Source organism: Canis lupus, chromosome 36 (genome assembly GCF_048164855.1).
Source record: "Canis lupus baileyi chromosome 36, mCanLup2.hap1, whole genome shotgun sequence".
In the NCBI taxonomy this organism is placed as follows: domain Eukaryota; kingdom Metazoa; phylum Chordata; class Mammalia; order Carnivora; family Canidae; genus Canis; species Canis lupus.
In genome coordinates this window covers 24,882,820-24,896,390 of record NC_132873.1, presented here as the reverse complement: position 1 = coordinate 24,896,390, position 13,571 = coordinate 24,882,820, and the positions used below count along the sequence as shown (strand labels likewise).

The 13,571-nt window shown below is 38.5% G+C and overlaps 1 protein-coding gene across 1 annotated transcript in view; it reads right to left on the bottom strand.

Annotated features, from left to right (window-relative positions):
- HECW2 (HECT, C2 and WW domain containing E3 ubiquitin protein ligase 2) overlaps positions 1 to 13,571 on the bottom strand; it is a 364,266-nt gene that overhangs the window by 134,662 nt on the left and 216,033 nt on the right. The window contains exons 4-5 of the mRNA XM_072812656.1: positions 8,932 to 9,026; positions 3,660 to 3,735 (exon numbers count right to left, since the gene is read on the bottom strand). Coding sequence (XP_072668757.1) covers positions 3,660 to 3,735; positions 8,932 to 9,026 — 171 coding nt within the window. The remainder of the gene's footprint in view (positions 1 to 3,659; positions 3,736 to 8,931; positions 9,027 to 13,571) is intronic.

The window sequence follows — 13,571 nt, the reverse complement described above, 5'->3', positions numbered from 1 at the left end:
CTCATTTAGTTGCACCACATTTAAAATATCACATATACTCCACAAATGTAACGGATATTGGGAGAAAAGGAGACCAGAAATGTTTCTAAAATTTGAATGCCACCTGCTGTAGTAAGTAATGAAGAAGTTACTGTTTAGGAACTTACATATTTGATGACTGTCTCACAACTCTTCTTAGATTCACTAGTTGTTATTTCACACCAGGTGAGCTGCTAAACTTCTGGCTAACGTCTAGTAAGTGAAGAGTAATACTTTTATAAAGAGGCTAAGGGATACAAACATGTCAGGCAATAAACCCAGATCCGCTGGGTCCTTAATATCTTTCTAAGAACATTAATTTGAATAAGAACATTAACTTCAATAAGATTGGCCTGAGAGCTAAGTGATCTTCAAAGCTTCTGGAATAATAGAATGTTTCTAAGTAACTTGATGCAATTATGATCAGTCTAGGGAGGTCCTGACCACTGGTCCAGAAAGAAATTCTGCAGATGCCTCTGAAGCTTCAGAGACCTTTGGATTACCAAGATCAGTAATTTATAATGATCCTAAATCATAGGAGGTCACCTGACTCACCCTACTCAAGCCCATTCATTTTTTTTTTTTAAACTCATGACCCTGAGATCAAGACCTGAGCTGAGAGCAGTAGTCAGATGCCAACCGACTGCACCACCCAGGCGCCTCCCCAAGCCCATTCTTGAAACACAGTCTTTGTAAGTAGGACAGAATTGGTCTGGGGTCGCCCACAGAACCAGATTCTCTAGGGAGTGCTGCCTGGCGGAGGCTCACCCATGGCCGACAAGAACTTGTGGCCTAGTGTGCTGTCTGATGACAACTAACAGGCAGCACAGGACGCAGTTTTAGTATGTCAGCAAAGGTTGAAAAATTCAACCAAGAAGCCCTCATGTTAAGAACATTGCATGAAATGCAGTAAGATATTTGATCCAAAAACCAGTGGCAGAAGGGAATGATGAGTAAGGAACTAGACAGGCACGTCGAGAAGCTGCTGTAAGCTCATTAGCTTTACAGCCCCCACTCCCAGCACTTCACAAGCTACAGAGTCATTATTAATACAGCACCTGCCTCTTACTATCAACTTAATAATGCTACATGTTTTCACTTGGCTTTATTTAGCAAAAAATAGCTTTAAGAGAAAAACACAATTTGCATACTTATTACTTTTCTTGATTATGCTCACCTCAGACACAAAGACAGAAGAATAATATTCTTTAGATATTAAATCTACCCCTAAACAAGGGATTTCTTCACAGTAAATGAAGAGTAAGGCATAGAAATGACTGCCACAAGCCTGACAGAGCTAAATTATTCATGCAAAGCACTTCTTTGAACAAAGAACATTCCATCAGAAAATTAAGCCACTGGGATAAAAGATGTCACTATTAACCTTCATAGCAAATTTTTCCACAAGGAACAGTGGAAAAATAAGTCTTCATTAATAAATATAAGAAACTACCAATTACTTGTAGCCTGATTATTCAGTTCCCTTATCCAGCTCATTTCTGCTCTTGCTTCTCCCTTTTGTCTTTTATAAATTTTACTGCTCATGAATGTCCACATAACCTCATTGACCAAAAAACTCAAAGTCACAAAGGTATGACATGTGAAATATCCTAGTTTAAAGTCTTATTTGGAGAAGATTAAGATATTAATCAAAACAGTTTTTGTTTTAGATGTGGAGTTCAATTATTTGTGTCCCTACTTACCACTGATAATCAAGAGTAGAACATGTGCAGGCAGCCATCTACAGTGCTTAAATGCTCATGGATAAATATTGCCATTCACGGACAACCTGCTAAAACTGCATTAATTTTTCAGAATTACAATTATAGAACTGCTTTCATCTTCTATAGTTTTTGGCCATTTCTGTACACCATCTGCAAATATCTGACAATATATTAGGAAATAAAACAGTTATAAAGTAGCCAGCCACCACATGTATTGAAGTGGGATGTTGGAGGAAATTATATTTAAAGAAGAAGCATTTGGTGGTGCCCTAAAGCTTATTTTCTATTTTTTTAGGAAAATGTCCTAGGATTTTCAACTTCTAGATGGTCATTCTCCTACGGTGAGTTAATTAGCATCCCTTCGAGTGAAAATCAGTATGTATACATCATATTTAGAATGATGTTGATCGCCTGAAAGCTTAGGGCAATGCTTCTAAACTGAGAAAACCATGGAATGGTCAAACTCTAAATTTTTTGAGCCGTGGATGTTGGCTAATTGTTCCATACCTATAAATAAAGGATTTCCATACCTGCAGAGCCTCAGGACTAGGAAGGTTTAAAGCCAATAGATGTTTTGAGGAGACACACAGATAATGAGGGTAGGGGAGTAGTACTACTGGCAGTGGTCCTTGTAAGTCTGCCCTTCTAAAAACCTAGATACGTTTTAAACCCTGAGGGTTCCAAGCAAAACATACTCATTGGCCAAATTTGAACCATAAGCCACCAGTTTGACTTCTCAGAGTCACCAGAGAACCACAGCAAAAAAGGCTTTCATAGTAAGTAATCTCACATGGCAGGGAAGGAACATGCTAGAACAGAAATGGATACTCCGAAGGCCAAGGCCAACAATGAACTATTATGCACACTTTCATCATATGTGGTAATTATGCATCATGGAAATGTCTGTTTTCAAGATCCGTTTTCTCTCACTCTTGAGAATGTCAGTTTTCATTCACAACACTTTTTGCAGCCAAGAAAAGGGAATCTAATTTACATTTCAGAAGTACATCCATGGAAAAATGAAAACAAAACATCTTACAGTGACAGACCTCTGTTAGACGGCATTTTGTATGTATCGTAGCACAGTTGTCTGGTTTAAAAGTCCATTTCAAATACGGATTTTCTTAGGCATTCTTGACTTTATAAGTGTCAGTTATTTTTTTAAAATCAGTAGCTTTCAAACTTTTTTGACCGTGACCTACCTATGAAATCTGTTTTACTCTGAAATCCAGTATACACATGCATAGGTGTGTGCACTTTTTGTGTGGGAGTTCGGTTTGTATAAACTGATGTTCTATGAAAAAATATTTCCCTTTGGTATAAAACGCTGATTTTTTGTCTCCTCTTCTTTTTTTGAATAGCTGGTTTCAACTAAATTAAACTTATAAAACACAAATGAGTTCCACCTCACAATCTGAAAAGTGGTGCTTTTTAAATAAACATACAAGCAATTAAGAGTATTTCAATCTCCAGAAAATAAACAAAAACGTTTGTCTTATCAGCTTTCCAACTTTTATATATATTTCTCCACAGAAACAGGAGTATCCCTTGGCTTATTTTTCTTAGTCTCCAACTTTTCCCTTTCTCTAAATAAGAAAATTTCTCTAGAAGCTAAGCACACATTGTTTTCAAGGATCAAAGTTCTACAGTGAGGTGAGCACATTATATTGTTCTTTTAAAGTAACTGTACAGAGTTACAGTCTTTTTATCACCAGAAAATCTGGTGGAAGAAATAATCCCTGAGTTTATATTAATAATCTAATGGTAAGAAATATACTTGAATTTCCAGAAGTATAACTGAAAAAATAAATAACTACTTCATATATCACATATGAGAATCTATAACCAAAAATAACCACTTGTGCCTTTGAAATTATACACTTTCAAACTGAACATCAGGTTTAAAGACATTCTTACCTGACAACGTAAAGCTAACTAGCTTCCGAGAATGCTGATTTCCAGAAGCACCTCCTTCCATGCCTTCTGCCCCCATCTGCAGAAGGAAAACACATACTGGAAGTTTCACAGGAGCGTGATGGTACTCAACTTTCTTAAGAAGCCACATATGTTTGCAAATATGATGATTTTTTTGTTTAAACATGCATTGTCATATGTGCCTTTTCATAAGCTATCTTGGAATTGAGACATAAATACACATTCTCAGAGATGAAAGAGTCATACCTCAATTTAGCCTTTACACCAAATGAAACCAACACGAACCTCTAAATTCCCTGGGATATGAATCAACCTGCTTCACGTTCTTTTATTTCTTTGATAAGAATATGGTTGATATGTAGCAAATGTACTTATATTGTTATTACTATATTAACATATTCCTTTAAGATAAAAATCAAACACAGATTTATTAGGAAAACTTAGAATAAACTAAACAGGTGATTTATATCAAACTCATCCATGTTTTTGCAGGATTCTCCTCTCTTGCCAACTATTTCTGAGTGACTACATGGGTGTCCGACTGCCCTTTCAGTCTCCTATTTTATTGTGCTGAAGGTACATGGCACATGGCATTGTAAGTAGCGATGACGAGAATTGGCAATGCTGTTGTACTGGTTATTGTATTGTAAAAGTTCTCCTAAAAGCTCTCAAGGAGATTATATCTCACTTGAAAGCAGTCATTTACAGACCACATAGCAGATCTAGCCGTTCTCTCAATTTATGTATAATTAGTGCTCAATTTATGACATACTAGAAAAAAAAAAAAAGAGTTTCCTGTTTCTCCAAAACAGAAGTCCACAATACTGTAAGGTACAGAAGTCCACAATACTGTAAGGTACAGAAGTCCACAATACTGTAAGGTACAGAAGTAAAAGGTAGAATGTTGAATAGTTAGGAAATAGAAACCACATTTTAATTCTAAACTTTAGATTAAACCCTTGCATCTAATTTTTGTAGTGCTCCCTTAACTCCTTTAAAAATCACACACCATTGGGATCCCTGGGTGGCGCAGCGGTTTGGCGCCTGCCTTTGGCCCAGGGCGCGATCCTGGAGACCCAGGATCGAATCCCACATCAGGCTCCCGGTGCATGGAGCCTGCTTCTCCCTCTGCCTATGTCTCTGCCTCTCTCTCTCTCTCTCTCTCTGTGACTATCATAAATAAATAAAAATTTAAAAAAAATTAAAAAATAAAAATAAAAATCACACACCATCAAATGCAAACTGTGCAGCCACTGTGGAGAACAGTACGTGGCTTCCTCAAAAAATTAAAAACAGAATTACGATATGATTCAGTAATTACACTACTGGGTATTTGCCCAGGGAAAATGAAAACACTAATTTGAAAAGATACATGCACCCCTTTGTTTTATAGCAGCATTATTTACAACAGCCAAGATACAGAAGCAGCGCAAGTGTCCACTGATAAATGAGTGTATAAAAAAGATGCGATGGATGTACACAATAGAATATTACTCATCCATAAAAAGAAAGGAATCTTGCCATTTGCAGCAACAGGGATGGAGCTAGAGAGTATAATGCTACAGACAACAAACTGGTAGTTACCAGGAGAGAGCTGGGGTTGAGGGGTGGGGACAATGGGTGAAATAGGTGATGGAGAGACAGGGATTAAAGAGCACACTTATCATGATGAGCACCACGTAATGTATAGAATTGTTGAATCATTATATTGTACACTTGAAACTAATATAACACTGTAGGTTAATTATACTTCAATTTTTAAAAAATCATATACTGCTAAGAGACAAAACTTTCACTAATCCAAGCAAAGCTGAGCATTTTAAAATAAATTCCATTCAAATTTTGAAATATAAATTTCTACTTCCTTCTCTACTTCCAATACCTTAATCAAAACTATTCTGTATGGTGCTTAACTGATTCCTGATGTTTTCAAATATCATCTGCAATAAACTAGGGTACCATCCAGGTATCTTCATTTCATCTTACCCATAAAACTAGCTACTTGATAATTCTGGGTTGGCTCGCAACAAGTATGTATGTTTTACTCTAATGTGCTGTTCCCCCTCTGACTCATCATCCACAGCTCACCTGGACAGAGACAGCAGCAAACTGGCCAGATAACTGATGTCTGTCACTGTCTCATCCTGCTTTCACCACACATATCCCTGGGCTATAGAGTGATGAACAGTGTGAGGTAGGACAGGATGCTCCTGAGACAGACATTCAGCAACCTGCCCCTCCAAGTCCTGGGTATAGCCAGACATCTGATAAGTCATGGCCTCCCCTCCAATGAACCACACTGCCCGATGAGATGTGTCCCCTTCAAAAATTTGATGTCTCTACCCATATTAAGCAAGTTCAAGGACATGGAAAAGATTCATGGTCTGTCTTCATTTAAACCTATTTAAAATGCTAGAAGATATTACAGAAACAGGAAAATGCCTTTGAATTCTCATTCTAAAAATAATATTATATATAAATATAATAATATAGTCTAACAAAAGGCTAATGTGAAACAATTCTAACAGAATTCACAGATTGTGTCCATTACTACAACTGTGACAAGTGCTCATCTGAAATAATACTCAAAGAATTCAATTTTATTATTCATGACAATGAAGTCGGGAAAGACCACACATTACCACTAGATATAGGGACATCATGATAAGAAACACATCTGCCCTCAATGTTTAGAGAGAGGTTTTTAAATAAACTCACTCAATAGATTGATTCCAGGAAAACCCAGAAGCAACACCGACAATCAAGTGTTGGAACAATACAGGGTAGTGAGTGATGCTAGCCTTTATCTGTCCCCAAAGCCAAAGGATTTCCTGTTCCAACTGCCTGAGACACATATCACTGTGTACTCTGATGAATGACAATGACGTCAAAGTACAAATGACAGAAAAGACATAACTTTTTTAAATCCCTGATTCATTGCAAAAGGATATATGAGAGAGGAGGCCATAAGATTAGGATGGCAACTCATTTCCTTCCCTACAGAGTTGCTCAGTTACTTCTTCCAGGACTGTTGTTTGCGTATGACCATGGAATAATTAAACTAAAGAGCTTTGTAATGTCAATGTTGTCAATCAGTGACACTAACTAGACACAGGTCATATAACTAGGTGACCATCATGCTGTGATAGAAACACAGCATCATGAGGTGTCCAAGTGGCACAGCCTTCCAGTTTTGGTTACAGACCCAATTGTCTCAGCTGGGGCAGAAATATATTGACTACCAACTTCATTAGTCATCCTTTGAACCAAAATATGTTATTCTGAGGGCCCAAAGTGTATCTGTGAAGCTTTTAAGGTTTTCTAAAACCTTCTGAAGCAAATTAATTATCTCCAAACTCTCCACAGGCTTTGACACAGTAATCTCAATGCGAAATCAATGGGATGAGATCAATGTTCACCAAGCTGTAAATAATGCTGTCTTCAATGATATCTGATCACTGAAACTGCTCAGGTCTAAGAAAATCTGAAGCCAGAAAACCATGTTTGGAAGCCACTGTCTACTTTCATGCAACATTAATTTCCCAAAGGTTTTATTATTTAAAAACCTAGTTTTCCAGTTTTATAGTTTTTCTTTTTAGAATATTAATTAAAGCATATTCCAGTACTTAGTATGTGATGTTACAGATTTCATAATCAATCATTATTATTCTCCTTATGACCTTCAAAGTCTTGTGTAGTAAATGTGGATTATTCTTTTAAATGCTAAACAATGTTTTACTACATGGGAACTCAAATATAACTCAAAAGTGAGATGAATATTCAGATACTGAAGACTTTATGCTACTAATCCTACTATCTGAAATGTTCTTCCTTCCCCCTCTTCACCTAAGTGACTCCTACTCATCCTTCAGATTGTCCTGCAAACACACCTTCTTCAAGGAAGCCTACCTAGACCTACTTGACTGGGATAAATCCTACTAGTATAAGCTGTCATAGTCCCATTTTACTCCCTCTCATAGTAATTATCACTCAAATAAATGTAGTTGAACTTAACCAATGTCTCTTGTCCCCACCAGATGTGAGAGCAAGGACTGGGTTTTGGCTTATCATGTCATCCCCGGTGGTAGGTGCCATGCCTCGTACTTAGCAGGTACCTGATGAATATTTGTTTGAATAAATAAATGAAAAAGAAAGATTTCATGATATAGCATTGGTGGGTCTGGGCAATTTCAAAATGCCATTTGCAGAGATTGCTTTCTAAATTTTGGGGAGTCAACATAGCCACCTACCTATTTCCAAAAATGCATTTATCTATAAATGCATACATACACACAACACACACACGTGCACATACATACTGTTATAAAGATTCTATATTGTGGGAATCAATATTCTTCTTCTATACTTTTGTGGCCTGATTTTTATTAATGGCTTATAGAAACTGCAATGCTTTATATATCTTAGACTCTAAGAAGAGTCCCCAAACCATCTGAAACCCAATCACCCATGTACAATGGAGTATATACCGCAAAGCTGTTAGATTCTAAAATTAGTCAATGAAGTGAAAAATCACTAAATTGTGAAAAGTAATCCTTTGGAGAATACCATGCTGAAAATGGACATACTTTCCTTCAAAAGTCGAACACAACCAGTTTCCCCCAAAACTAAATTAAATTATCTCTTTCTTCACTTGAGGACCGTGTGAAGAGATTGACTTCCACTGAGTGGCCATACTATACCAAAAATGTTTTGTATCTTTAGGCACCAGAGCCCGACTCAGCATGAACAGATCTGGTGCTTAGACCTTCTGAGGGAATAGCATATTCTGGATCCCCATCTCATACTCTTTAGGGTGAAAGCTTGTTACGTAGACTGGCAGGTAGAACCACACATGACTTACGTTGTTATTTTTCCCTTTTACTCAGCTCATGTAAATTAAACTCAGGTAAGATACAATGCTACTATTTCCTCCCAACCAGTCACCTAGACTAAATTTAGACTTAATTTAAGACTAAGTTTGATGAGGTACTCACTAATTTGCTTCATGAATGGGTTCTCTGAAGAGTGGACTATTTACAGAGTTGTTATAAATCAAATCATATTTTTCCACTGATTTGTATTATGGATCCAGGTAAGTCCAGCCAAGTTACTTCCTTTCCTAACACGGGTGCCCATGCTGTTATGCATTTCCTTTTTCATTGTTCCCCATAACCCTGCCAGAGCTGCACAGACAAAAATAGAAACCAAGGCCCTGGGGTCCTCCTGAGGAAGCCTGACAATGAGGGGCACTCACCATCACAGCAGGGTTCTTCACCGTAATGCAGGGGGTCGTGGCGCGAAGGGCTCCACTAATGCCGTGGTAGTATTTAAAACAGATTTTTATCTCCGCTGCAAATCGATTGGAGAAAAACAATCATTTAAACACTGAATCAAGTCATTTAAGAATTGGCGGAGAAATCCTCCCCCGTCACCTCTCAGAAAATCCTACTCATGAGTCTTTGAATGATCCCTTCTTTTCCAATCAGAAAAAGTATACCAACTCCTGTTTGTTTTTATGTGGTCCTCTGAAATTCTCTAAGAACATCCCAAATATATGAAAAAATAATGCACAAAAACAACACACCATGATATGTATAGTGTAGGGCTACGATTTAAAGCAGCCACCATTCACAGAGGCCATCCAACACGTGCCCCCGCCCCATCTTTGTCTCTGCTCTGATTGTTACTTATTCTTCCATTCAACCTTGGGAGGCACAGATGCCTGTCCCCACAGTACAGAAGAAGTGCTGAGGCTTGCAGAAGGTCAAGCAAACAGGAAATGACAGAGTCAGGATTCAAACCCAACCTGCCCCATGCCAAAGCCTTAGCTCCTAACCTCTACAACACAGAAACACTGCCATGGTCGATGGAAATAGAAAAAAAAATAATAAAGCAGTCTAATGAAGTAAAAAAGAATACTGTAGTAGACTCTGCAGTGATAAGGAATCTGTACTTTAATTTTCCAAGTGGCTTCAATGCAGCCACTAGGCAGGGATCAGATTTAGGAACCACTTGCATATACATATGGATAGATGAATAGATGAGAGAGAGAGAAAGAGAGAGAGAGAGAGAGAGAGAGAGAGAGAGATGTGGAAATATATCTCTCTCCCCAGAGGTGTATGCATGTGTGTATGTGTATACAATCTGAGCTTGATAAAAAACAATACAAATGCTAATTATTGATTTTGAAAAGTAATGACAATTTCAAAGACCATGAAGCCAAAATATGTCAAAGATAGAACCCACAGCCACCAGAGTTCCTCTGTATACAGAGTATCTGAGTCACTGCAGTGCTACTGCAAGATCCCTTTTTTCCAAGGTGTCCTGTAATATAGTCAATGATGCTGATGGGCAGGCCCCAGGGAAGAGTTCCAGCCTATAGGAGTGGAGCTCCTATCTCAACTGAGTCACTTGGGTCGTTACAGTGGGGCCACTAGATGTATTTCCCCAAGGAAGTTAATAGTCCATTGACCCTCCTCCTTGCACCAAACAGCCTCCTACAGAGTATTTGGTTTGCTTATTTTAAGAGAAAGATAGAATGATTAAATCAAAACTCTCTTTCAGAAATGTATATAAGATTAAAAATACTATATACTAAGAATACAATACCATATTACATTTTCTTATCAATGACAAAATACTAATGCTCAAAAAATTAACCCTATCATGGGGTAAAATATTGAGTGTTTCCATTATATATGATAATCACAGTGCAGTGATTCACAATGTATTGTGAATACAATACACATCAATCAATTACAATCAGCATCATCGAGCAAAAGGTTTTGTTAACCATGTACCCATCACATGTCAGACAGTCAGTGCAAGGGAATCCAAGAAAGGTTTCTGGTCTAGCAGGCATTGTATAGTGTAGCTGTTAGGATGACAATTACAGGCAGGACAAAATACAAAAGACAAGTACTAAAAAGAAAGAGCAGAGAGGTAACAGAGCATAGAGACCATGGAGATTAGGTAGGACACAGTGGAGTCCGAAAGACTTCATGGAACATATTTGTCTGGACTCAAACTTACAGATGAGAAAAATGGAGCAGAGAGAGTCGGGAGTGAGGAGTAGCAAAAGAAGGGAAGCAGGAATGAGCATGCTGGGTTCGAGGGTTCGAGGAACAGCAAGATGACCTACCAGGAATCCTAGCTTTATTGTTACTTCACTTGCCTGGGAACACCTCTCCAACTGACCTTGCCAAACATTTACACAAGCTTTTGGTTATTACTGAAATAATAAGAGCTACATAGATCTGACCAAACCGTCCTCTCCCACTTGCTTCCTTCCAAGACTAATAACATGTATTCTATAAGAACAGAGAGCTGGAGGACTGAGGAGCAGTGAACGACCCCACCTACCCAAGAATGGCTTCTCCACAGCTAATTGTGGCAACCAACATCTCCTCCTATTGGCCTCAAATTATGGAAATACATAAATGTGTGCTTGTGTGTGTGTGTGTGTGTGTGTGCACAAATTCCTTCAGACTATAAAAAGCAAGAGTATTTTCTCTAAAAAAAAAATCCCCTTGTTAAAAGCACGTTGCCTCAGAGGGCAGCAGGCCAGGAGAAGGGTGAGGCTTCTTGCATTAACCTGTAAGGACCTATCATTAGCTGGGCTCGCTCTAGCCTGGGAAGGAAGGAAGAAAGTACCACCCAAATGGCATCTTCCTCCCTCCAAGGTCCCTTCCGAACGATTGAGGCCAGTCATGAATTATGGAAATATATTTTGGCGCCTTGCAGTAATCTTCAGGATACTTTCATTTAGAGAGTCACTAGAGATTTGGCAGGCTCTGTTTCAATGCTGACATGTCATAGGAAGCCCTTTATTTTTCAATGTTTAACTTCCCCATTTCCATAAACAAAAGTGAGGACCTCCCCCAAGCACCAGTGAGCCAGCTCCATCACCTCTATAGAAGGGAGGAGGATCCTGGTGAGATGTCACCTTGGGTCTGTTTTGTGGGGAGGGGAAGTCAGGGAGGGACTTTGAAAGAGATTAGGAACCTACCAATGCTCCTAAGTGACGGGATTTCCCTAACTGTGTGATTCTGATGTTGCATTTTTAAAGTGATCGGTCTGTTTCTGGATTTGCATCTGAATAAGACAGTTCCAGACAGATCAAGGGAGACTGGTAAAAGTGGTTATCTTCAGGGAGGGAACCCTGATGACTGGGGCATGAAGTTGAGGAGATACTCACTTTGACCTTTTGTATCTTTTCAACATTATACTCTTTTTCCGTGCTTCCTATTCAAAAATTATTTTTTAAAAACTATCTCAACTCAGCTACATTAACTCTAGGCATTAGTATAAAACCCCACTTCAAGCCCTCTCTGAAGAAAGATTCTACAGGCCATGCCCTGCGAGAAATGGTTTTTGTTTCAAAGACTGGGATCTCATCCATCATCTTAAATAGCTACAAGATTCACTTAGGCAGTCATTAATAAATTGTTCCTCTTTAGAAAGTCTGCATTTTCCCAAGTTTCTAAAAGTTGAATATTTTGAGCCATAAAGTGGGTGGCACAGAAATGTCCTTCCTTCAGAGCATTTTTATTTAAAAAGAATAATCTTAAAAAACATCAAACTAACTGCAATTTATCCTAAAACATAATTTTAACCATTGCCCTATGTGCTTTTATTATGTTCTTATTTTGATTCCTACTCATAGAATCTTTTTTGCAGAGGCCACAAACTGGAAAAAGGAAACCACATTTTAATCCTCATGCTCTTGAGGAAATCTGCTCACATTTCCAGTGACAGGCTAACTTATCATTTATATGTTACCTCAAGTTATCTTCTCTTTAACAAGGGCCAATAAAGCCTAGATGGCCAAGCCCTCCTCTGCTCAAGCTCAGATACACAGTCATGAAAATCAAAGACAGACACCATCAGTGTGGAGGTAGCATAAACCTAATAGGATTAGAGGATGAACAGGATCCTGAAGTATGAGAATAGAAAATAAAAAGCACCAAATCCCCACCCAAGGGACTAGAAGGTCATTCTGATGTTGACGGGAAGTGGCTTGGGACTGGACAAGTTTAAAGCAAAGACTCAGACAGTATAAATAAGAGGCCCAGACCATCTGCCTCCCCCCCCCCAAAAAAAAGCCATCCATGAAGATTCTGTTTGGGCAAGGCACTGCATCCTGGAAAGCATATTAATTAACCTGAGTGCCAATCAGAGACAAGGCTCTTACTGACACAAGCCTCTTGATGCTCAGGTTCCTAATCCTGCCTACTTCCCAGGTAAGATATGTGAAAATACTGTATCATTTATACAAATAGCAATATTTGTTGATATTATCCTCAACGATCACAGAGCAGTTCAGCACACAGCTATGACGCTTATTCATATTTCTAAGCTCATTCATTGATCTAGGGTTTAGTGAGCTCCTAGAATAGCATGTGGCACAAAGTTGGCACTTAATATATACTTCATGATGCCTGGGGGAGAGACAGATGGGACAGATAAATAGAAGGAATGACAAGAACAGGTCTGAATGAATGAATAAATTAATGACCATAGTCTACAGAAGACTCTAGAATAACAGAGACATCTGAGCATGACAAGACAACTTTGAAACCTCTTTTATTTCCAAACTCAAGATACATCCTGCAAAGATGACCCATTCAGTTTCTGCAAGCATAAGCTCGTCTGAGGACTATTTGACAGTTGACAGTCTTATGACAAGTAGGTGCAGAGGAAGCTGATCCTTCTGTCCAGTGCCTAGGAAGGTCATCTGCCCAAAATTAAACCATCTTTGTCCTTCAAATTCATTTAAGTAGGCCCTGTAATAATATAAGTCTGGGCTGCCTGCCTCCTCCGGGGCTTTATCTAGACAAACTAAAGCCATCTTTACATTCAGAAATAGCTTAGACAGTGCTCAAATCAAGGTCT